At 39.0% G+C, this 22,479-nt stretch overlaps 1 protein-coding gene across 4 annotated transcripts in view; it reads right to left on the bottom strand.

Moving 5' to 3' along the window:
• LOC116265646 (tripeptidyl-peptidase 2) overlaps positions 1 to 18,635 on the bottom strand; it is a 109,013-nt gene extending 90,378 nt beyond the window's left edge. Inside the window, exons 1-11 of one of the 4 annotated variants that reach the window (XM_031646393.2) lie at positions 18,183 to 18,635; positions 16,781 to 16,859; positions 16,618 to 16,691; positions 15,035 to 15,144; positions 14,867 to 14,947; positions 11,692 to 11,778; positions 11,470 to 11,612; positions 10,662 to 10,812; positions 9,984 to 10,106; positions 6,579 to 6,662; positions 6,291 to 6,478 (exon numbers count right to left, since the gene is read on the bottom strand). In XM_031646393.2, the coding sequence (XP_031502253.1) occupies positions 6,291 to 6,478; positions 6,579 to 6,662; positions 9,984 to 10,106; positions 10,662 to 10,812; positions 11,470 to 11,612; positions 11,692 to 11,778; positions 14,867 to 14,947; positions 15,035 to 15,144; positions 16,618 to 16,691; positions 16,781 to 16,859; positions 18,183 to 18,498 (1,436 nt within the window). In that variant the 5' untranslated portion in view covers positions 18,499 to 18,635. The remainder of the gene's footprint in view (positions 1 to 6,290; positions 6,479 to 6,578; positions 6,663 to 9,983; positions 10,107 to 10,661; positions 10,813 to 11,469; positions 11,613 to 11,691; positions 11,779 to 14,866; positions 14,948 to 15,034; positions 15,145 to 16,617; positions 16,692 to 16,780; positions 16,860 to 18,182) is intronic. The other 3 variants (XM_031646391.2, XM_031646392.2, XM_031646395.2) reach the window with 3 other exon arrangements.
• Positions 18,636 to 22,479: the final 3,844 nt, after the last annotated feature.

Below are 22,479 nucleotides of genomic sequence, written 5' to 3'. Positions count from 1 at the left end.
GTATGAAAATTGATTCTTCTCTTTCTCACATTCTCACAAACCTGTTCTACAACGCAGATGATAGGAAGTCAGTACGTTTTTGTTGGTCTTAATTATTCTCTCTTGGTGTAATAAGAAACAGCAGACAGTCGCCAGATGTAGCATAGAAGAATATAGGACAATGGCTTCTGCCACTACACAAGTGACAAAGGTTAGGGAACTACGTGAGTTAGAAAACCAATTACTAGATGCTTTAAACCCATTCTTATCATGGTAAGGCTATGCATATTGAGATATATGAGCACTTCATCATATAGAAAATTAAAGACAAGGAGATTGAGCCTCATTAAAATATAAATCCTTCCCCAGCATGTTTAAGAGGAGTCTCTTAGGATTCCACCTCTTTATAGAATGTGTTAAGATATTTAATGTCCTTATAACATGTAAAGAGTCTCCTAGGATTCTATGTTGTAGTTAATATCTTTGTTATATGTGAAGTCTCCTATGTAGTTAATATCTTTGTAATATGTGAAGTCTCTTAGGTTTCTATGATGTAATTAATGTCCTTGGAGCTTGTGAAATCTCCTAGGATTCTACGATTGGAGACTCTTAGCATTCTGGAAATGGGATTATAAATAGAGGCCGTGCAAACCATTTTGGCTATGGCTTCTTCTCCTCAGTTTCTTCTTGTTTTCATTCTCTCTCCCTCTCTCTCTCTCTCTCTCTCTCTCTCTCTCTCTCTCTCTCTCTCTCTCTTCCTGCGTGAGTACTGTTTTCTGGTTATAGATATTGGTGCTATATTTCTATCATGGTATCAGAACGCCAGGTTACGTTATCTCTACCAAACGAAATGCCCAAACAGGTCTGATCTAGTTAGAACTCTTTTCTCATCTTGTCTCTATCCTGAATTTACTTTTCTCTTGCGCAATTCTTGTTCCTTTTTCTTCTTGCTTACGTAAGGACACATCTTGTTATATCGTGTCTTCTTTCCCTCTCATCTTCTACCTATATACCCTTCCTTTCTGCTGTCATGGAAAACCTTTCGCATTCTGGCATGTCCTCAAGTTTTCTTCCTCACCTTATTACCGAAAAAACTCAACCATGAGAATTATCTGATCTGGAAAAGGCAAATCATGCCTGTCATAAGAAGTCAAGGCCTCTTTGGACATCTCGATGGTTCAACAAAGGCTCCACCAATATCCGTTTTGTAGGAAATAAAAAATGAGGAAGGAGAAGTTATTGTTGTTCATGAAGACAGCAATCCTGAACATGCTATGTGGATGAGACGTGACCAAAGTCTGGTTGCGTATATTTTGTCAACTTTATCTCAACAAGTGTTACTTTCAGTTTCTGATGATTGTACTGCAGAAGAATTATGGGAAACCCTTGCTGATACCTTTTCCCAAATATCAGAAGCTCGAATTATGTACTTAAAGAAAGAATTTCAGAATTTGAGCAAAGGTTCAACGTCTATCATGGATTATTTGGGTCGTATTAAGGCCGTCGCAGACCAACTTGCTGCCTCAGGGAATAACATTTCTGATAAGGACAAGGTGCAGCAAACCTTGAATGGACTTGGGCATGATTATCATGCTTTTATTACAGCTCTTAAGGTCCTTCCTGTTCTGCCTTCTTTCAGCGAACTACAAGGTAAACTTCTCCAACACGAAATGAATATGAAAAGAGTCATTGAAAGGACTGATCAAGGGAACTCGCAAAATGTGTTGGCTATGAATGTAAAGTTTGGTAAAAGCCATGGGAACTCCAACCATGGTCGTCGTGGCATTCTACCAACACCACATAACCAAGGTATGTCTCCTTTGGATACTTCAAGAAAAATACCAATTTGTTTTCAGTGCAACAGGAAAGGGCACATGAAGGCACAGTGTTGGTTTAATCCTCAAAATAAAAACAAAGGGGTAAGACATGATTATAAACAAGGAGGACAAAGTTCTAAATCCACCGCTGAAGATATGCAACAGCTATTGATGACCGTATTCTCAATAATGACTATAAAGCAAAATGAGCAGGGAGAATGGTTCTTGGATTCAGGTGCAGCTACCCATGTGACAGGAAATGCAGGTAAATTGACTAACTTATCCCTTCATTACGGTAGAAGTTGCATTATATCAGGTGATGGAAAATCTCATCCCATTACACATATTGAAAATGCACATATTCCATTGTCATCCTCCTCTCTATCACTGTCTAATGTTGTTCTTGCTCCCAATATCAAAAAGAACATCATATCCATTTCTAAACTAATTGATGATACAAGCTCTTCTGTTGAATTCACACCTTCTTCTGTCTATGTCAAGGACCTCCAATCGAAGAAAATGTTCGCTAGAGGGGAGCGTCAAGAGAATATGTATGTCCTCGAGGAATGTCTACTCAAGGATTCATCCACTTTTGATATAGGATTGAAGACATTTTCTCTTTCTCATAATGCGTCATCAGGGCCAAGTTCTTGCCATTTTCAACCAAAAGTAAGGGGCCCTAACCAATTTTTGGAGTCTGATCTGTGGCATAGTCGGCTAAGACACTGTGGTCGACATTTCATTGAAAAATTTGTCACAGATAGTCTCATTCCAAGATCAAGCTTACCTCTTACTTCAAGTGTCAAAAAATGTTCAAGTTGTGGACTTTGTAAGAGGCATGTTTTACCTTTCCATAATATAAATCAAAAGGCTTCCAAACCTTTTGAAACTATTTTTTCTGATGTATGGGGGCCAGCCCCTATTGATTCCATGTCTGGGTCAAGATATTATGTCTTATTCATTGACTCTTACTCACGTTTCACCTGGATTTACTTCATGAAACACAAATCAGAAGTACCTCACCTATTTCGAAACTTCTATGCCATGATTCAAACCAAATTTTCATCCAATGTGGTGCATTTTCAATGTGATGGAGGGGGAGAATATTCCTCGCTTGATTTTATTGAATTTCTACATGAAAAGGGGATAACTAGACAAATTTCCTGCCCTTACACACCACAACAAAATGGTGCAGTTGAGCGAAAACATCGACATATAGTTGAAAGCGCCATGAGCATGATGCATGATACTAATGTGCCCATTTCCTTGTGGACTGAAGCCTTCCATACTGCTGTATACATAATAAATTGTTTGCTTATGACACTCTTGATGTCTAAATCGCCATATTTTACACTCTTAGGCAAACAACCTGATTACAAGAACTTGAAGGTTTTTTGTTGTGTATGCTATGTTCACGTTGATGCTGCCTTGAGGAACAAGTTTCAAGACAAAGCTATTCAATGTAGATTCGTTGGATATGCTGATGAATATAAAGGTTTTCGATGCTATGATCCAACAACTAAACGTATCAAAACTTCAAGAAATGTCATTTTTGATGAACATAGTTTTGATAATACAAATGAAATGCCTATGACCATTGAATCTTATGATCTGTGGACCAGTACACAGTTATTCAATGCAGATCCTGAATGATGTGTCTCAAAATGAAGATCCAAAGAGAGCAATACAATCGTCGGATATGGCTCAAAGTGAAAATCAAGAAGATCCAACACAGTCATCAAGTCATCACGAAAGCAATAATGAAGAACAGAGCAACGATGCACATCGTTATTCGGGTCTTATCTATAGTCGACGACTAAGGGACAGAGATGCTCACAGTGAAGAAGACAACATGCCCCACCTTAGAAGATCCCAACGCATTCGTCATCCCATTCACAGGTGGGTTAGCTATGATTCTTTATCACTTGATTTTCAGTTATTCATGGCAAAAGTTGGCAAGGAGGAAGAACCTACTTCATTTGATCAAGCATCAAAATCACATCATTGGAGAAAGGCACATCATTGGAGAAAGGCTATGAAAGAAGAAATGGATGCCTTGCATGAATGTGGAACATGGGAGATCGTTCCGAGGCCAACGAAAAGAACGTAGTGGGCTCCAAATGGGTATACAAAACTAAATACAAACCTGACGGCAGCATAGAAAGACACAAAGCAAGGTTAGTAGCAAAAGGGTTTACACAACAATATGGAGAAGATTATGATGAGACATTCAGCCCTGTGATCAAAATGAGAACAATTCGCGTGATTATATCATTGGCAGTTGAATATGGATGGAGACTACATCAAATGGACGTGGTTTTCTTTATGGTGATTTAAGGGAGAAAGTATATATGGAACAACCTCCAGGATACATGAAAGAAGACTCTCATGCATGGGTTTGCAAACTAAGAAAATCTATTTATGGACTTAAACATGCCTCACGTTCGTGGTTTGACAGTTTCTCCTGCAAGATTCAAGAATGTGGTTTTCGGAGATGTCCTCTAGATCACTCTCTTTTCATTTATCGAAAGGAAAACATATTTACTTTACTTCTTATATATGTTGATATTGTTATCACAGGCAATTCAGAAAAACACATAGAAGAAGCTAAAGTTTTGATGATGCAAAACTTCAAAATGAAAGAGCTTGGTGATGTACGATTCTTTCTTGGAGTGGAGATTGATAGGCACAATAATCGCCTCACATTGACACAACAGAAATACACGTTGGATCTGCTGAAAAAGTCAGGTATGTCTGATTGTAAGCCTGTTGGAACTCCTAGTGTTCTAAATCAAAGACTAAGTGCTCAGGATGGGGAGTTATATGAAGATCCTACGCAATATCACCTAGAGATACTCACATGGATGCTGTCAAAAGAATATTAAGATATCTTAAAGGGACAACAGGAGATGGCTTAGTTTCTGGTAAGAGTGAAAATATAACTACTGGACATCAATTTATGACATTCACAGATGCAGATTGGGCTGGAGATCCCGATCAAAGAAAGTCCATTTCTGGTTTTTGTATTTTCATTGGACGTAATCTTGTGTCTTGGAGTTGTCGAAAGCAAAAGGCAGTAGCAAAATCCAGCACTGAAGTTGAATACAGATGCATGGCTGCAGGTACTGTTGAAGTTACATGGGTTAGACATTTGCTAGAAGACATTGGAGAAAAGATTAAAACATCAATGTTAATGTGCGATAATCAAAGCGCTATTAACATTGTCTTTAATCCCATACAACATGGTCGAACAAAGCACACTGAGATTGATCAACACTTTGTTAGACAAAAGGTGGAAGACAAGGAGATTCAGCCTATTTATATTCGTACAGATGAACAAGTTGCAGACTTATTTACAAAAGGATTAACAAAGGAACGATTCTGGTTTTTAAAAGGCAAGTTGTACATGGTGCAAAACCATGCACAACTTGAGGAAGGGTGTTAAAATTTAAATATTTCACCAGCACGTTGAAGAGTAGTCTCTTAGGATTTCACCTCCTTTTAGAATGTGTTAAGATATTTAATGTCCTTGTAACATCCTAGGATTCTATGTTGTAGTTAATATCTTTGTAATATGTGAAGTCTCTTAGGTTTCTATGATGTAATTAATGTCCTTGGAGCTTGTGAAATCTCTTAGGATTCTAAGATTGGAGACTCTTGGAATTCTGGAAATGGGATTATAAATAGAGGCCGTGCAAACCATTTTGGCTACGGCTTCTTCTCCTTAGTTTCTTCTCTCTCTCTCTCTCTCTCTCTCTCTCTCCCTGCGTGAGTACTGTTTTCTGGTTACAGATATTGGTGCTAGATTTCTATCAAGCCCCACCTCATTCAATCAAATAATCAAGTTGCATAGTTGTTTATTATGGGTCTCACCAATAACAAGTTTTGGTTTTCAAAAGAGTTGTTTGTGGTTCAAAATTATGCACAACTTGATGGGTAATGTTAAAAGTTGTGTATTACATTTTGTTTTATTATTTGGATTTGGATATGTTGTATGTATACTTGTTTTATAAATACCCATTTTTGTAAGGATGTTAGTATGTACTCGTTTAGGGATACACTCTTTTACAAAACAATCAATTTGTCACAGCCCTGGGACGTGCAACTTTCTGGATTCTCTTCTCTTGCATTTTTATCTTTTCTTGCTTTGAACAGGTTATGGTGAAATCTTAACAGTTAAAACTGATTTCGTGGGAAGAGTCATGCATTAAAAAAAATGCCATTTACTCTTCAAAAATCTGCTGAATGGAACACTTCAAAACACATCCAGCACAAAAAAGGTAAAAAAATTTAGAAAGCCTGACCGTAACAAGGAAGCAAGTGATATTAATAATGCATGATCATATTGCTCAGAAAGACCTCTCAAGCACCAACCAATAAGCACAGGGGTAGGACTTTTTGATAGAAGCAAAAGACAAATGGACTCATGTAAAGTTTCAGTTTCAATGCTAGAGCAGATTAAACTACAAAGGTTGGAATTTTAATTAGGCATACCAAGTGTATTCTAACCCCTCTGGTGGCGGGTCAACAACACAATGGGCTGCTGCAGCCATGGCTGGTGACACATAAGCACCAACACCAAATATGCTAGAACTTGTCCCACCAGGAGCCCCAACAGTGGTCAATGCTGGACCATTATTGCCTGCACTGCTTATGAAAATTACCCGGTGCTTGTCCACAACCTACATCCAGTAACGAACCAATAAGTCTTGCAGAGGTAAAAATTTCAATTTGCAAGAGATAGAGAAAACAACTTACTAAAGAACAGAATTAGAATAACACCTCATTTACAAGATCAACAAATCTCCCATAGTCAGGAAGCAATGTTGGTTCACCATAACTCATGTTAATAAGATCACATTTATGCTGCATAGAATCAAAAAAAAAAAAAAAGTTAATGAAAATAAACCACAACCATACAGAAAAGAAACCATAAGACCATGAACAACCATAAGATTGAAACGATATTAAAAAATGTAAAATAAAAATATCATTCGCTCTATCACCACTACAATAAAGTTATCATATGCACTAGACAAGGCTTTCAATGGGAAAGTAAAATCCCTTTTGGCTCTCACCATGTGTATGAGAGTAGCATGAAAACACACACAACTGGATACAATGTTTTGCCTACTGTAATGGCCGACAGAACTGTTAGGTTATACCCCTATAACCCTGTATCATATGATGCAGGCCTGGACCATATAATACACTGAGATGCACTCCATATTGTACAATACGTGAATGGTGGAGAAAAAAGAATCAAAGTTCTTTCAATTTTGGGTTACGAAACGCCCCTCGCACTTGACTGCTAGACTATGTCACACAGACGTGCCATTTTAGATGCCACACCCATGTCGACGCGTATTTGGGTGCGGATTTTCCCTGGGTGCAGCACCCAACTCAATTGATGTGAGTCAAGTGATGCTAACTACACCTTAATCATGTGGGTATGGGTGCAGGATGCAGCAATTTCAAAAAATTTTGCATGCAGGTGTGGCAGGAGAATATATATACAAAGTTGTAAAAAGTATATTGTGAACCGTATCAGTCCGGCTTTAAGATACGTTGTATCATAAAATATCGTAACGTTTCATAAATTTGTTTGAATTCAAAAGAAAAAGAAAATATCATAATGTATCATAAATTTGTTTGAATTCAAAAGAACAAGAAAAAATTAAGAAAAAATAAGGAAAGATTAAGAAAAATATGTTCTTTATAAAAGCATGTTGTCCAGAATGATAGGCTTATTATAGCTATGAAGTCATGATCTATCATTCACAAACATTCATAATCATAATTCATAACAATATCATAATGAAAGCACCCTCGACTCTCATTTTTAATTTTCATCATCTTCATTCTCATCCTCATCCTCATCCTCATCGTCATTTTCATGAAGTTGAACATTTTCACCAACATATCCAACAGACTCTCCTTCATCAGCAACTTTTGCAACATTGAAGCACTGAAGATCATCATCACCAAATATTATAGTTGGCTCTTCGTCAACCCATGGTTCTAGCACATCAAGGTTGTCCAAGCTGATAGGATCAAACCAAGAAGTGTGCTTTCTCGCTAATGTTTTTTGCAATTGCCTATGTTAAAAATGATAAAGCACGTTTATATAATTATATATATTATAAAACAAATTTATGTTATATTCAACCGTAGTCATAGACAACGTCTCGGAGTTTTAATGGTAAGGTTTTTCTCGGGTATAATACGGCGAGCTTGAAAAAAAGGGAAAAATACGATAAATTTTATAAAAAATTAAAAAACTAAAAATGGGTGAAAAATAAAATAAGTGAGAAACTAATAACACAAGCATCAAATTATTTTATAATTTTATTGAAGTATATTTTTTCAGTTTTTTGTCAATATTTTATTTTAAATGAATTTTATAGTTAAACTATTTTTAGTTAAAATTTTATACTAGATAAAATTCTTTTAAAAAGTTGTCGATTTTCACTCATCTTATCCTTTTAAAAAGGACAAAGTATCTTTTTCAAAATGAGATACTTTTGTTATCCTTTTGAAAAGGAATCTGTCCTCTTTAAAGAAACTTCTCATCCTTTTAAATCTCTTTATAAAAGAAACTTTGACCAATGTCTCCTTTTAAAAGAGACTAGTCTCTTAAGAGAATTTATCGTCCTTGTTTAAAAGGACAATATAAAAAGTGAAATATGAGAGAAAGAGAGGAAAACGAAACAAAGTGATATTGGTCAACGACACCCGATTCTTTGTTCGAATCAGAAGCATCGCATTGATGCAAGTGCGATGCCTAAAATGGTGCATTTGTGTGACATAGGTGCGATACCTAAAATGGTGCATTTGTGTGACATAAGTGTGATGCCTAAAATGGTGCATTTGTGTGACATAGAACTGCACCCAACTCATCTATAAGTGAACAAAGAAAGAACACCCCCCCCCCTTTTTCTCTTTCCTCCATCTTTTTCTCTGTTTTCCTTTCCCCTCCATGCATCTTTCTCTCTCCTTTCTCGTTTTCATTCTTTCACTTGCTTTTCTTTTTCCCTCTGACCTTCTCTCTCTCTCTCTCTCTCTCTCTCTCTCATCTTTGACTTTCATAACATCCTTGACTTTCATAACATCCTTATAAACATGGACGATATGTCTTTTTAAAGAGACCTAAAACAGGTCTCTTTCACCTAATCAAGTATCTTTTAACAAGAGACCTGAAAGGACCACAAGTCTCTTTTTAAATGATAACTGATTATTGCACTTTTTAAATGGACAAGAGAGGTGTCACATTTTGAAAAAGACACCAAGTCCCTTTTGAAAAGACAACAAGGGTGAAAAACGACAACTTTTATAAAGAATTTTATTTAGTATAAAATTTTAAACTAAAATAATTTAAACATAAAATTCATTTACACAAAAATATTGACAAAATATATATACAAAATAAAATTATAAAATAATTGATCAGATAATAGATTATATTATATTATATTATATATATATATATATATATATATATATAGATACATACTATTGTCGCCACCGCAAACCAAATTTTATAAAACTTGCCATATCTGCACCCAAATCTATGTGATTTAGCTGCCAGACACTCTTAGGAGTTGTGTGTAAGGGAGCTTTTGTCATTTTCTGGATGGAAATGTCGATAAAATGCTAGATTTGCACATCGGACATTGATATTAGTTGAAGGAAGAGGGGTTTTCTTCTTTTCATACATGACACATATTCCTACAGTTAAAAGTATAGAATCTTCTATTTTGACCATAGATTTTATGTTCTCAGCTCATGAAAGAGTTACAACAGTCAACAGAAGATGTATTGAGCCCTCACAGTTGCTAAACATGGGAACACTGGAGCCTTAATGCGTAGAAAAATTGCATATATACATGCATTCATATGTGAAGTGTGAACATGCAAATGCACAAAATGCCAATCCTACACTTTTTCTTACTGGTCCAACTTGGAAAAATGCCGTTAAAGGGCCAGGTAAAAGTCAATATTTTCTTAATATATGCCATTGCATCATAAATTATCAAGAGTCAGAAGTACAACAAAGAACTATACCTTCTACAGCAAGAAAAAAGGTTGCTATCAGTGCCTGTCATCCATGCATATATGCTGATGCATGTAAAAGGAGCATGCTGCATTTTAGGTTACAAATCAATCAGATCCCCCATGAATAAATACCTCAACAACAGCTATCAATGCACGTATTAAACCGGTGCCTGTCTCCATGGAGCCTAAACGTGAATCACCAATTTTACACGAAATCAACTGTGCGCCAGGTGCAACTCCATTCAGCAAGGGTTCCTTCAGTATATTTCAGTCCCAATTACAAATCAAAAAATAGTAATCCATACTCATTAGTGGAATAAGCCATCAATGGAACAAAAATTCAAAAACTCATTCCAATAATATTGTAAATCTTAATTTATGGAAACAAAAAGCAGTCCAGAAACATTTATATAGACACACACACACATATGAGGAATTCAATGCTGCCATGTGTCTGATGTTGCCGAATGGCTAAAACTGGAATTTGTCGCTAAAAAATAATCACTGACCTGGTATTAGCCACGGCTTATGATACCACAACAAATTATGCTAGTTTGAGCAACCATTTATTATCATCCCTTTAGCAATGAATTTTTAAATTTTACTCATCTAGCAACTATCTGGCACATGGCAGCATTGACTTATATATATATATATATATATACACACACACACACACACACACACACCAAAAGGTGTCCTTGGGTTGCTTCTTGTTTTTGTAAATTGTAGATAATATATATATATAAACGAAAAAGTTTTTTTGGGTTGCTTCTTGTTTTTGCAAATTGTGTGGAAGCATAGTAGTACCTCAGGATGGAAAGCAGCAGCAATGCCAGCAACATGGGTGGCATGAGGAGAACAATCGGTTACAATGCTTAAGATGTTCCCTTCATCATAAATATTTGTGACAAAGGAACACACATCCAATTTGCTAAAAATACCATACTTGTGCTCCGTCCTGCAAGGATAGGGTATAGTAAATATGGCTGATCCAGGCAAACATGCACTTTGACATAATAATGAAAAGAGAAACTTTTGCAGCTTCTGACATTGCATTGGACGTGTGAGCTGATCTACAAAACTATTACTTGATATAATAACGAACAGAAGAAACTTTCACAGCTTTTGACATAGTCCAGAATGAGACTTTAGAAACGCCTTAATCTATAAAAAACAAATAGAAGATAAGAAGGCTGTTGATAGCACTCCTGAACTTCTTAACACAATCGCCAACACAAGATATGAAGGCTTTCCTCACGGTAAACCTAGGGTGACTCATCTCAAAAGAACTTCAGGAGTAATGAAAGAAAAAGAAGGGAATGTAGAGAAATTAATAAAGCAAATTAGGACTAATCACATTGATCAACCTCAATAAATGAATGATAGAAGGTCAATAATACAATCAAATATGAGTTCTCTGATCAGTTTGGATCCTTGGGTCCAAAACAGAAACCCGAAAGAAATTTAAAAAAAAAAAGGGTTTCAAAAATCAACAAACTAAATGAAAACAAATAAAGTGGATCAACTCTAAAACAGGTCAACCATGCATGAGATAGTCAACGAGGTCAAAGGATAAATCAAACTAGAACAGAGGAGTCATCAAGTCTTGCACAACCTAAAGTTGGTCATAGGATTGAAGTTGGCCAGTTTTCCAAACTCCGGATCTTCCTCAAGCTGCTGGGTATCAACAGCAACTCTCCAAACATCACCATCGTTCCAGACAACAGCATCTATAACAGGGCCTCTGTCATCATAAATCTGGCAAAATAAAAAATGAAATGGGCAGCATGAATATTTTTTTAATCTAGGCATAAACTACTACAAAGATGAAGCTCACATCAGCCTGTTTTCGCAGTAAATCAACTTTGTTTTGGAGGTCTTCTCTAGTTTTTTTTAGCTTTACACTATCTGCTTTCGGATGCTTCTGCAAAATTTGTGGCATCTGGTGAGAACATAGTTGAAAACAGCAAAAAACTGCACACAAAGTATAGATTGAATATAAAAACTAAAAGCTGATAACAGAAACTAACAAGTGCCCTACTGCCAGCAGATTGTTCCAACAACTAAGATCTTTAATGTAACAACCCGACCCACTCCCGAGCTCGGGTCCTTGGTTCGACGGATCCCAACCCGCCGCCTAGCAGTTTCGGTTCCAATCCTAAAAAGGCTAGGAACCAGGACAATCATCTCATTAAAGTCTCCCTTTATAAGTCCTTGAAGATCCCTCACAATCTTCGATACGGGACTAAACTTCTGGGGTGTTACAATCCACCCCCCTTAAGGCACACGCGTCCGCGCGTGTGGGACCCCAGGTCCGAGTGTTGAAACTGCTCTGATACCACTGTAACAACCCGACCCACTCCCGGGCTCGGGCCCTTGGTTCGACGGATCCCAACCCGCCCCCTAGCAATTTTGGCCCCAATCCTAAAAAGGCTAGAAACCAGGACAATCATCTCATTAAAGCATCCCTTTATAAATCCTTGAAGATCCCTCATAATCTTCAATACGGGACTAAACTTCTGAGGTGTTACAATCCACCCCCCTTAAGGCACACGCGTCCGCACGTGTGGGACCCCAGGTCCGAGTGTTGAAACTGCTCTGATACCACTGTAACAACCCGACCCACTCCCGAGCTCGGGTCCTTGGTTCGACGGATCCCAACCCGCCCCAATTGATAAGGAAAAAGTTGTTGACTGCGCAGAGTAGACAGAAAGCTATGCCGACATTCGACGTAGAGAGTTGGCTTTTGAGGTTGGTGATCATGTGTTCTTGAAGATTTCTCCTACTAAAGGCGTTTTTCGTTTTGGTGTGAAGGGAAAGTTGAGCCAAAGGTTCGTAGGACCTTTGAGATATTAGAAAAGATTGGAGAGGTGGCATACAAATTGGCATTACCACCTGACTTGAGTCATGTTCATGACGTTTTCCATGTTTCCATGCTTCGAAAGTACGTACCAGATCCTACGCATGTGATTGATTTTCAAGGTATTCAGGTGCAAGATGATTTGACAATGGAAGAAAAGCCTATTAGAATTGTGGATCAAAGAGAGCCAAGTCCGGCCCGTTCTGATGCACGTACCCCAGTGGATGACAGTACATCAGGGCAATAGAATGCTCAGACTAGTGTGAGTGCTCAAACCCCACCAAGGCAGACTCCACCAGTGGATCAACAGACCATAATGTTGACAATGTTGCAAACACCGACCTCCCTTGTACAGTCGATGGTCAGTAATTAGAGGAGCAATGCATCTCATTCAGGAGACACCACTGCGCCACTTCAGGAGAAGGCAACGACGGTGTCGTACCAACAGTTTATGGCAATGCAGCCGCATGTCTTTACAGGAGAAGGCAATCCAGACAAGGCAAAAGAATGTATTAAGGATGGATCGATCGAAGCATTGCGTTTTGACATTTGGTAGCAAGCAACGGCAAGATGTTGGGAAGTGGCCTATTAGAGGGCTTGTAGGTCGACACTACCCGTCGACACCTTTTTGAGGCGATGACATACGCCTCAATGATTTTGTTTTATATTTGTTTGGATCGATAAGCTAATTAGTAGAAATCTTATCTTTTGTTTACGTCTGCAGGTACACCGAGTACGTCCCGTCGACCTTGAGCTACCATATTCGAAGCTCGAGGCATTGTGAAGAGTTTTGTGAGCGCGCCACAGGTATGGCGGCATTTCAGGCAAATCCCTGCCTATGGCAAATGTGTGAATGTGTGTTCCTAGGATCGTGGGATCCTAGGATTGTGATGTGAATTGATTGATTGTTTTGTGAATGAATGTATGTATGCATGCACATGATTTGATATATGATATGAATTGTTTTGAAAGGCTATTAGTAGTTTGTTTTGAAAATGTGATGCATTTGCATGTACATGCTAGAATTGATAACTGTTTAGCACAGATGAGGTGGGGTATCGAGTTGAGCGTCTCCTCGACCCCAATTGTGCATTAGAAAGCATCCTAGAATGATAACTACATAGGACAGCTACGAGCCAATCATAGATCGAGACTACTCTCTGTGGTTTAGCTAAGGTTTTCAAAGATGTGATTGATGTTATAATTGATGTGAATGTTGTGTTTGGTTGCATGCACATTGTCATGGGCAGTGATGCAAATGAATGATTTAGAGGATAGTTGTACCCGTATTGCTATGACGACTAGCTAAGAAAGTAAATTATATGTGTAGCCCTCGTGTGGAGGCATTTGGAAGTATGGGTGCACTCGAGGAGTGAACCAACCTCATGAGCTAGCTGGTCGATTGTGTTTCCATAATGTTAACTAAGTATGAATAAGAGATGAGAGGCCAGTGGGTTGTGGCAATGTGTTTGGCAGATGTCCCGCTTTCGCCACTGGTCTCGCTTGTTCGGAGCGCAGGCGGTAGGAACCAGGACAATCATCTCATTAAAGCCTCCTTTTATAAGTCCTCGAAGATCCCTCACAATCTTCGATACGGGACTATACTTCTGGGGTGTTACATTTAAAGCTAGACATGATTCTCGTGCATGCATCAGACTATGTTCCCAAGCACAACATAAGTGATATAACTACGGAATATTCTATTGCTTTAATAGGGAGATAAGAGACATTCTGCTATAATTTTACCGCCAAGAGCACTCAGGGACGCAATGGCAAGCTTCTATATACTCATCAAAAAATAATCTGTCCTCCAAATTTAAAAGGGTGAAGTAGAAAATCAGAAAAGGATAGAACTGAAATAGTAGGAGAAGACATTGCCAAAGTCATTAAATAATGAAAGGGTCTCCAACTCATTTTTGGTGAAGTGCAGACCATTATGCTTCCAGGCAAAGATCCTGTCAGTGTTTCTTGCAGAATAAATTTGCATAAACTAACAGCAATTAGTAAAGGCCAATCAAAAATGTGGATGCTAGCTTGCTTACTGCAGCATAACAGAAAAGTTGTAGAAACCAAACAAACATGGACTTAATTAATACCCCACTTGTTTCAACTTTCAACATCCCATCATGGCCAACATAAGTTTGATAAGAACCTGATCAAATTCATTGAGCGCTTTCAAGGCATCCGAGATGGCTTCTTGGTTTCTCTCATCCCATTTCTTCTTTCTTTCTTTCTGCCAGAAACATAGTAATAAACTATTTCATAAATATACACATACATTGGAAAGTCAACTCTAGCCTCTCAACTAATGTGCACATACCTTCAGACGTGAAATCAATGCATCTGTAAACAGCTCATAAATCAGCTTACAGCCTACATGCCACTCTCCAGAAGGGTTTTTCCACTGCTGATTTATAAATAATTTAACCCCTACAGATAATGAAAATTATCATATTTCATCAAATAAATGAAGCCATTATCATCTCAGTAAAATTCAATTGTCATCTCAGTAAAACTCAATTGACTAACTAAGAGGAGAAGTGCACCACATTTATTCATGAGCAACAGACGCTGAAACCGGGATGAATTATACATTGAAAACTAGTCCAGTGTTTATGACATCCTGCCCAAATGCTTAGCTTCCAAGCCTTCATGCTCAAAAGCATAATTTTTGTCAATGACAGAAAAATGAAGCAAGCTCTACTAGACAAAGAACCTTAGTTATCATAACACCATCCTTTTTAAACATACATTAGGTCCTTGCAATGTGTTCTAGTTCTTACGGTTTCTTAAAACTTAAAAGGACTGTTAAAGTTGTGCTTCTAATCCACATATGTTAATGTGTACAAGATAGTAGGCTGTCAAAATCAGAAGTCGGATACAAGTTGTTCACGACCATAAAAAGACCAGCTGAGGCTAATCAGGACTACATGGTCCAACTCGGCTAAAGTCAATTGACTGTACATAAATAAATAAGTACAGAAACCTACATTACATTTATTTGAAAATAAATGTAGAAACATGTATATGTAGACAATGTAAGCAAGAGATTGATTGACTGACTAATATCAAGGTTGACAAATTGACTAGGTTGACCAAGTAGTTGTTGGTTTGAAGCTCAAGTCGGTTGATAACCAACTTGATTGACTAGTAGGACTAGTTGTACAACACTACAACTAGTTAGGATTTTGACCAATATTGTTAAATGCGCTGAGGCGAAGCGAAACATTAAACCTGTGAGGTGAGGCGATGCGTAATGAGGCGACGTGATGCGTTAGTATCACGACTATATATAAATATATATATATATATGTATATATTTATTTATTTATTTATTTGTATATGTGGCAATGTTAATCAAAAGTGAGAAAGTGATAAAGAATCCAAGCAACGTGCAAAACCTATTTCATATCATATTTTTCTGAGCTATTTTATGAGTAATGTAAAACGTTTCATGGCGTACATAAAGTTAAATTCTTACATTCCTCACCAAGGTTACAGATAGAGTTTCTTACATAATGCTGCTTGCAGGAGGGTGAAGGAACAAAATCAACTAATGAGGCTATTCAATAATTTAATGTTCAATTTTCCACAGCGCCGCAAGATTTAACAACTTTAATGACAGTATTTTAAAAAAAAATAGAAAAATGGGGGCAAGGGCTGCCGGCTGGCAGCCCTTGCTGCAGCAGATTGGGAAAGAGAGAAGGGCTTCCGGCCGAATACTACATGATACACTTAACAACATTGATTCTAACAACTAAGGCAAAATATGTTGAAAAGGAATGCAGTCAGCATAGAGACTTAATGCTATCGACCAAACAAATAGGAAACATTTTGGCAATTGATTCTTCATAAATTGTTCTTATAAAATCGAGTGGATCTTAAGACATTTGTTTACAAAACCTGAAGCTCCAATGATGCAACCATCTGCATCAGCCTTAACTACCTTTGATGTGTCAATATCTCCACTTCCAGTGCTGCAAAAGGAATGTCAAGTTTCAAATTAGTTACCAGAATAAGAAGCAATGTAGCTTGATATTCCAGCAAATCAGAGCGACCAGGTTACCAATCAAGGATGTCAAGAATTTTAGGTTTTCCATCTGACGTAACGTGTAAACCAGCAGCGGCAGGGTCTACACCCGAATCTGCCACATAAGAGGAGGGTATTATAATAAGGACCAAAAATTTTGATTAGATGGATTCTTACGCAAAGAACATGCCCTAAGATCAAAACATAATCAGTAAAAATCAGAATCTGCACAAGTTCATGCAAAAAAACCAGACATAGATATAAACCTATACATGCTCACACCATACACTTTCTCAAAAGAGAACTCGCAAAGCCAAATGAGAAAAGCAGTGTGCAATAAGGCACAAAATAGCATAAAACCTCAACAATAAAGCTTCGAAGAAGCATATTGCAAAAAGGACCAGAATGGTCCTACAAATAGGCAGCTAAAAGGGCTGTTGGAGGCACCAACAGCTAGAAATCTAGCCTTTGGGGGCTCCAACGGACTCTCTTAGAAGAGAAAAAAAGACACAAGAAAACAGTGGAAAATACAAAAGAAAAGGAAAAATACGAACAGAAACAATAAATATATATTGTTCACAAACCCCCTCCCCCACCCCCAAACCAAAGCTGGCGGTGTGATCATCAAAAGTCTGTTAAGAAGAAAAAGAGAACAGAGGAGCTCCAAGTGTCTTGGTGAGCCATGCTCACTTGGATTGAGCCTGACTCATGAAAGAAGACGAGCTTAATTTTCACTCAAACTCGACTTTTTTAATAAATGAATCAAGCTTGAGTCTGAGTTTAGATGAGTTGAGCTCAAGTAGATCGGCTCATTGTGCACCCTTAGTTACAAACCTTGAAGAATAAAGATGAAGAGGGTATTAATCTATTGGTTATGAGAACAGGATTCTGACATTTTCAAGTACCAATAGCAAGCAACTCACCAATATGATCAGTGCAATGATTAAGAATTTTGCTAACCACTCCAGCTAAAAAAGGGTAAGAGATAGAGTATAATCTTTTGAAAGATTCAGGTATATACAGATCAAAGTTTCTCAAATAGAAAATAAAATAGTCCCATCCCAAGTCTTGCGTGATGTACCCTAGGTCCAAAAGTTGAACTTCGTGTTGAATCTCTACATACTAACTGCAATAAATCAGCTCAAAACTGAGTTGAGTGATAGAGATGACATATCCAACTCATTTTGCGGTCTGTTTCAGTTTAACATCCAAAACAGCTGCAAACTAGGCCACAAAATAGAATAGAAGATGACTGAGTATATATCGTCATCAAAATTTCTCAAGCTTTTACAATTTTAGGTCTAGCAAGGAGAAATACATATCAACAGGTGATAACAACAGTAGAAAGCTCGTCCGTGCGCCCTTTCTTATGCATCATTGCCTTCTCTGACACCATGACGCTCTTCGAAAACGCATTAGGAAGAACAAACTAAGTTACCGAAGATCGCGATGAGCGTTCCTCTCCCGTCATACTCCGGGTGCGCCTCGAGGAACCGTTTGGCTCCGATCTCCTCCTTCGGCATGAGTGCCGCGAGGAACGTCGACTCGTCCAGGCAGAGCGATCGAACGGCGCCGTTCACCTCGCGAAGGTCCCCAGAGGTCTTAGCAGAAGGCATCTCCCTCGCAGGAAGCTCCAACCGCCCCGGTCCTTCGCCTCCTCTTCTGAGCGGACGACAATGGACGAGAGGAGACGACGCGGGCAGTGTGCTGTCAGTGGAGAGCAGGGCCAGATTATATATGATTGCTGCTGGCATGTTGTTTATTTTTTTTCCTTATTTGTTATATTTTATTCCAGAGCCGCAGGATGGCGCCTGGTTCCCTGTAACGGAATCCTTTTGGCTCCGTTGAACCCGCCGTCATCCGACTCCTGGTAGTGCATGAGGTGGACGCAGAGAGAAAGTTCTGATAACACGATATTTGCATGTGGACCAGACGTTCGTACGAAACTGTGGATTATATTATTGGTGAGCAGGAGAATTTTTCATCCTACCGGATCTAAAATGGGATCTATTCACCCAACTCTTTATCCCTTTTGTCTGGTGAGGCTCTCAAATGCTGCTTCTGTTATGTTTTTTCTTGCATGTTGATGGTTTCTTTTTGCACATAAGAGATTCACATTTGAAAGATTCGAAACGGGTGGAAAGAGAGTGGCGAGAGAGAGGAAGAGAGAACGTGTGGCAGAGAGGGCAAGGGAGTATGAGAGTGGCGGAGAAACGAAAACAAAGCACGAGAGAGAGAAAAAGAGTTTACCCAAGTGCCTCCACCTCAGTCACCGCCGGCACCACCTCTGTCTTCTTCTTCTTCTCTGCGTGGAGCTCCCTAGCAGCAAGAGAGGCAATGAAAGGGGGAGAGTGAAAGGAGGACGAGGGAGAACAGCCCTCGTTGGGCTCTTACGCGGGTAAGCTGCGGGTCCGAGTCTAGGTCCCGACCCGACCTGACCTGCCCAAAAATATAATGGGCGTTACATCCTACCCTCCTAAAAAAAAATCATTCTCGAAATTTAGATCATATCTCAGTGTAAGAACAGATGTGGGTACTTCTTTCGCATATCCTCCTCAAGTTCTCATGTGCTCTCCTTCAATCCATGGTACTGTCATTCCACTTTCACTAAAAAAATCTTCTTCGTCCGAAGCACTTGCTCTCTTTGATCCACAATTCTAATAGGCTTCTCTTTCATTGTCAAATCATCTTGCACTTGAATACCTTGAAAATCAATCACATGCGTAGGATCTGGTATATACTTTCGAAGCATGGAAACATGGAAAACGTCATGAACATGACTCAAGTCAAGTAGTAGTGTCAATCTTTATGCCACATCTCCAATCTTCTCTAATATCTCAAAAGGTCCTACGAACCTCAGGCTCAACTTTCCCTTAATACCAAAATGGAAAACGCCTTTAGTGGGTGAAATCTTCAAAAGCACATGATCACCAACCTCAAAAGCCAACTTTCTACGTCGAATATCGGCATAGCTTTTCTGTCTACTCTTAGCAGTCAACAACTTTTTCCTTATCAATTGCACTTGGTCGGTGTAGTGTTGCAATACTAAAGGGTTCTCAATCTTACCATCGCCCAAATCGGTCCAACAAGCTGGCGATCTACATGACCTTCCATACAAAGCTTCAAAAGGTGTCATCCCAATACTAGAGTGGTAACTGTTATTATATGCAAATTCTGTCAGTTTCACATGTTTGTCTCATTCTCCTTTTCACTCTAAGGTACAAGCACGCAACATGTCCTCTAAGGTCTGAATGGTCCTCTCAGATTGCCCATCAGTTTGAGGGTGGAACGCTGTGCTCAGCTTAAGCTTGGTACTTAATGCCCTCTGCAATTGCCCCCAAAACCTAGAGGTAAAATGTGGATCTCAATCCGAAATGATAGACTTTGGCACTCCATGCAATCTCACTATCTCTCCAATATAAAGATCTGCGAGACTTTCCAAAGACTGACTGATTCTTATAGGCAGAAAATGAGTGGACTTTGTCAGTCGATCAACAATCACCCATATGGCATCATGTTGTCTTCTAGTGTGTGGCAAACCAACCACAAAATCCATCGTAATGTCTTCCCATTTCCACACTGGGATGTCTATTCTCTGCAACAAGCTTCCTGGCGGTTGATGCTCTGCTTTGACCCGCTGACAAATTAAGCACTTTGCTACATATTCTGCAATTTCACGCTTCATTCCAGGCCACTAAAAATTTCTTCTCATATCCTGAAACATTTTTGCACTGCCAGGGTGTATAAAAAACTTAGATTTATGAGCTTCGTCAAGCAATTGTCGCTTCACCCTTACATCTCTAGGGACCCACAATCTATGTCGAAACCGCAAAGAACTGTCTTCATCTTGATGCCAAAAAGCATCTACATTTTTACATTCTTCCACGTTGTTAGCAAAATCAGGATCTTCCTTTTCCTTCAATACAAGCTCTTCCATCAAAGGGTGTCGTATCACAGCACTCATCGTTGCTTTGTTCTCGCCACAAAGGTGAGGCTGCCACGCTATCGCATCTTGCAAGAAATTTCAAGAACAAGTGAACATACTGCACATTGTTACGTTAGCTTGCCTGCTCAAAGCATCAACCACCACATTCGCCTTGCCTGGATGATATGATATCGTGAAATCATAGTCCTTTAAGTATTCAATCCATCTTCGTTGCCTCAGATTTAGATCCTTTTGAGAGAATATATACTTCAATGACTTGTGGTCTGTAAACACCTCAAATGTTGCCCCATAGAGATAATGTCTCCACATCTTTAATGCGAACACAACTGCTCCCAACTTCAAATCATGAGTGGGATAGTGTTGCTCATGTGCCTTCAACTGTCTTGATGCATAAGCCACTACACGTCCATGTTGCATCAATACACAACCATAACCAATTCCTGATGCATCTATGTATAGTACAAAAACAGAATGACCCGATGGAAGTATCAAAATAGGGGCAGTAGTAAGCTTGTCTTTCAGAGTGTGAAAACTCTTCTCACACTCTTCATTCCAAACAAACTTCTCTGATGATAACATGTCCTCAAATCAATCTTGGAGAATACCCTTGCATTCTTGAGTTGATCAAACAAGTCTTCAATTCTTGAAAGCGAATACTTATTCTTGATCGTGACTTGATTCAACATGCAGTAATCTATAGATAAGCGCATTGTTCCATCCTTCTTCTTAACAAACAACACCGGTGCTCCCCAAGGTGACACACTAGGTCGGATGAAGCCCTTGTCTAAGAGCTCCGGCAGTTGCTTCTTCAATTCTCCTAACTCTGCTGGTGTCATACGGTAGGGTGCCTTAGAAATGGGAGCTGTCCCTGGCAACAACTCTATCTTGAATCACTTCTCGCGTTGGAGGCAAACTTGACAGTTCCTCAGGAAACACATCGGGATATTCACTCACAACGGCAATCTCCTGCAATCTCACTGGTTCAACCTCATGGGTCAACACGTTGACCAAGAAAGCAACACTTCCATTTTCTATCAAACGTTTATCCTTCAATGCAGAAACCATTATCTTGTCAGTTCGACTAGCTTTACGAGCATGGAATTCCACTGGTTGCATCTCATCAGTCAACAATTGTATCTGCTTCTTCCTGTAATCTATAATGTGCATATAACCAATCTATGCCCAAAATCACATCGAATTCACTAAGACTTATGATCACCAACTATGTAAGTAAGTGATGTTGATGGATCTCCACGTCGACATCAGGTAGATACTCACTACACGACTCTTGAGCATGCATAGGACTAACAACTTTTAAAACATACAGCATCTTTCTAGCCGACACTTCTAGTGAAGTAGCAAATCGACTAGATATAAATGAATGGGTCGTCCCAGCATCAAATAACACTCTAGCAATATGAAAACCAACCAGTAAAGTACCTTCAACAAGGTCGTGTGCCTGAAGCTCCTCCACCGTAGTAGCGTAGACCCGTCCAGACGTCTGTCGTGCGCTAGAAGGACCGACCTCAGACTTCTTCAACTCTCTTTTCTTCTTTAAGGGACAATCATTGATGAAGTGCATCATCCTTCCACAGTGTAAGCAAGCTCTGATCTCCCGATAGCACGGCTTCCCAGGGTGCACATGTGAACAAGTAGGGCACCTCTGAGAAGTCGGAGTGGCCACTGACCCCTGTGTAGCCTCACTACGGGTTGGCTAGTTGCGTCTGAAAGTCCGGTCATCCCACCTCTCATAGAGCCTTGCCCTGCCTGCAAAGTGTTGGCGCTTGAC

Source organism: Nymphaea colorata, chromosome 12 (assembly GCF_008831285.2).
Source record: "Nymphaea colorata isolate Beijing-Zhang1983 chromosome 12, ASM883128v2, whole genome shotgun sequence".
Classification (NCBI taxonomy): Eukaryota; Viridiplantae; Streptophyta; class Magnoliopsida; order Nymphaeales; family Nymphaeaceae; genus Nymphaea; species Nymphaea colorata.
Note: the sequence above shows the minus strand (reverse complement) of the source record. Positions and strands in the feature narration are given on the sequence as shown.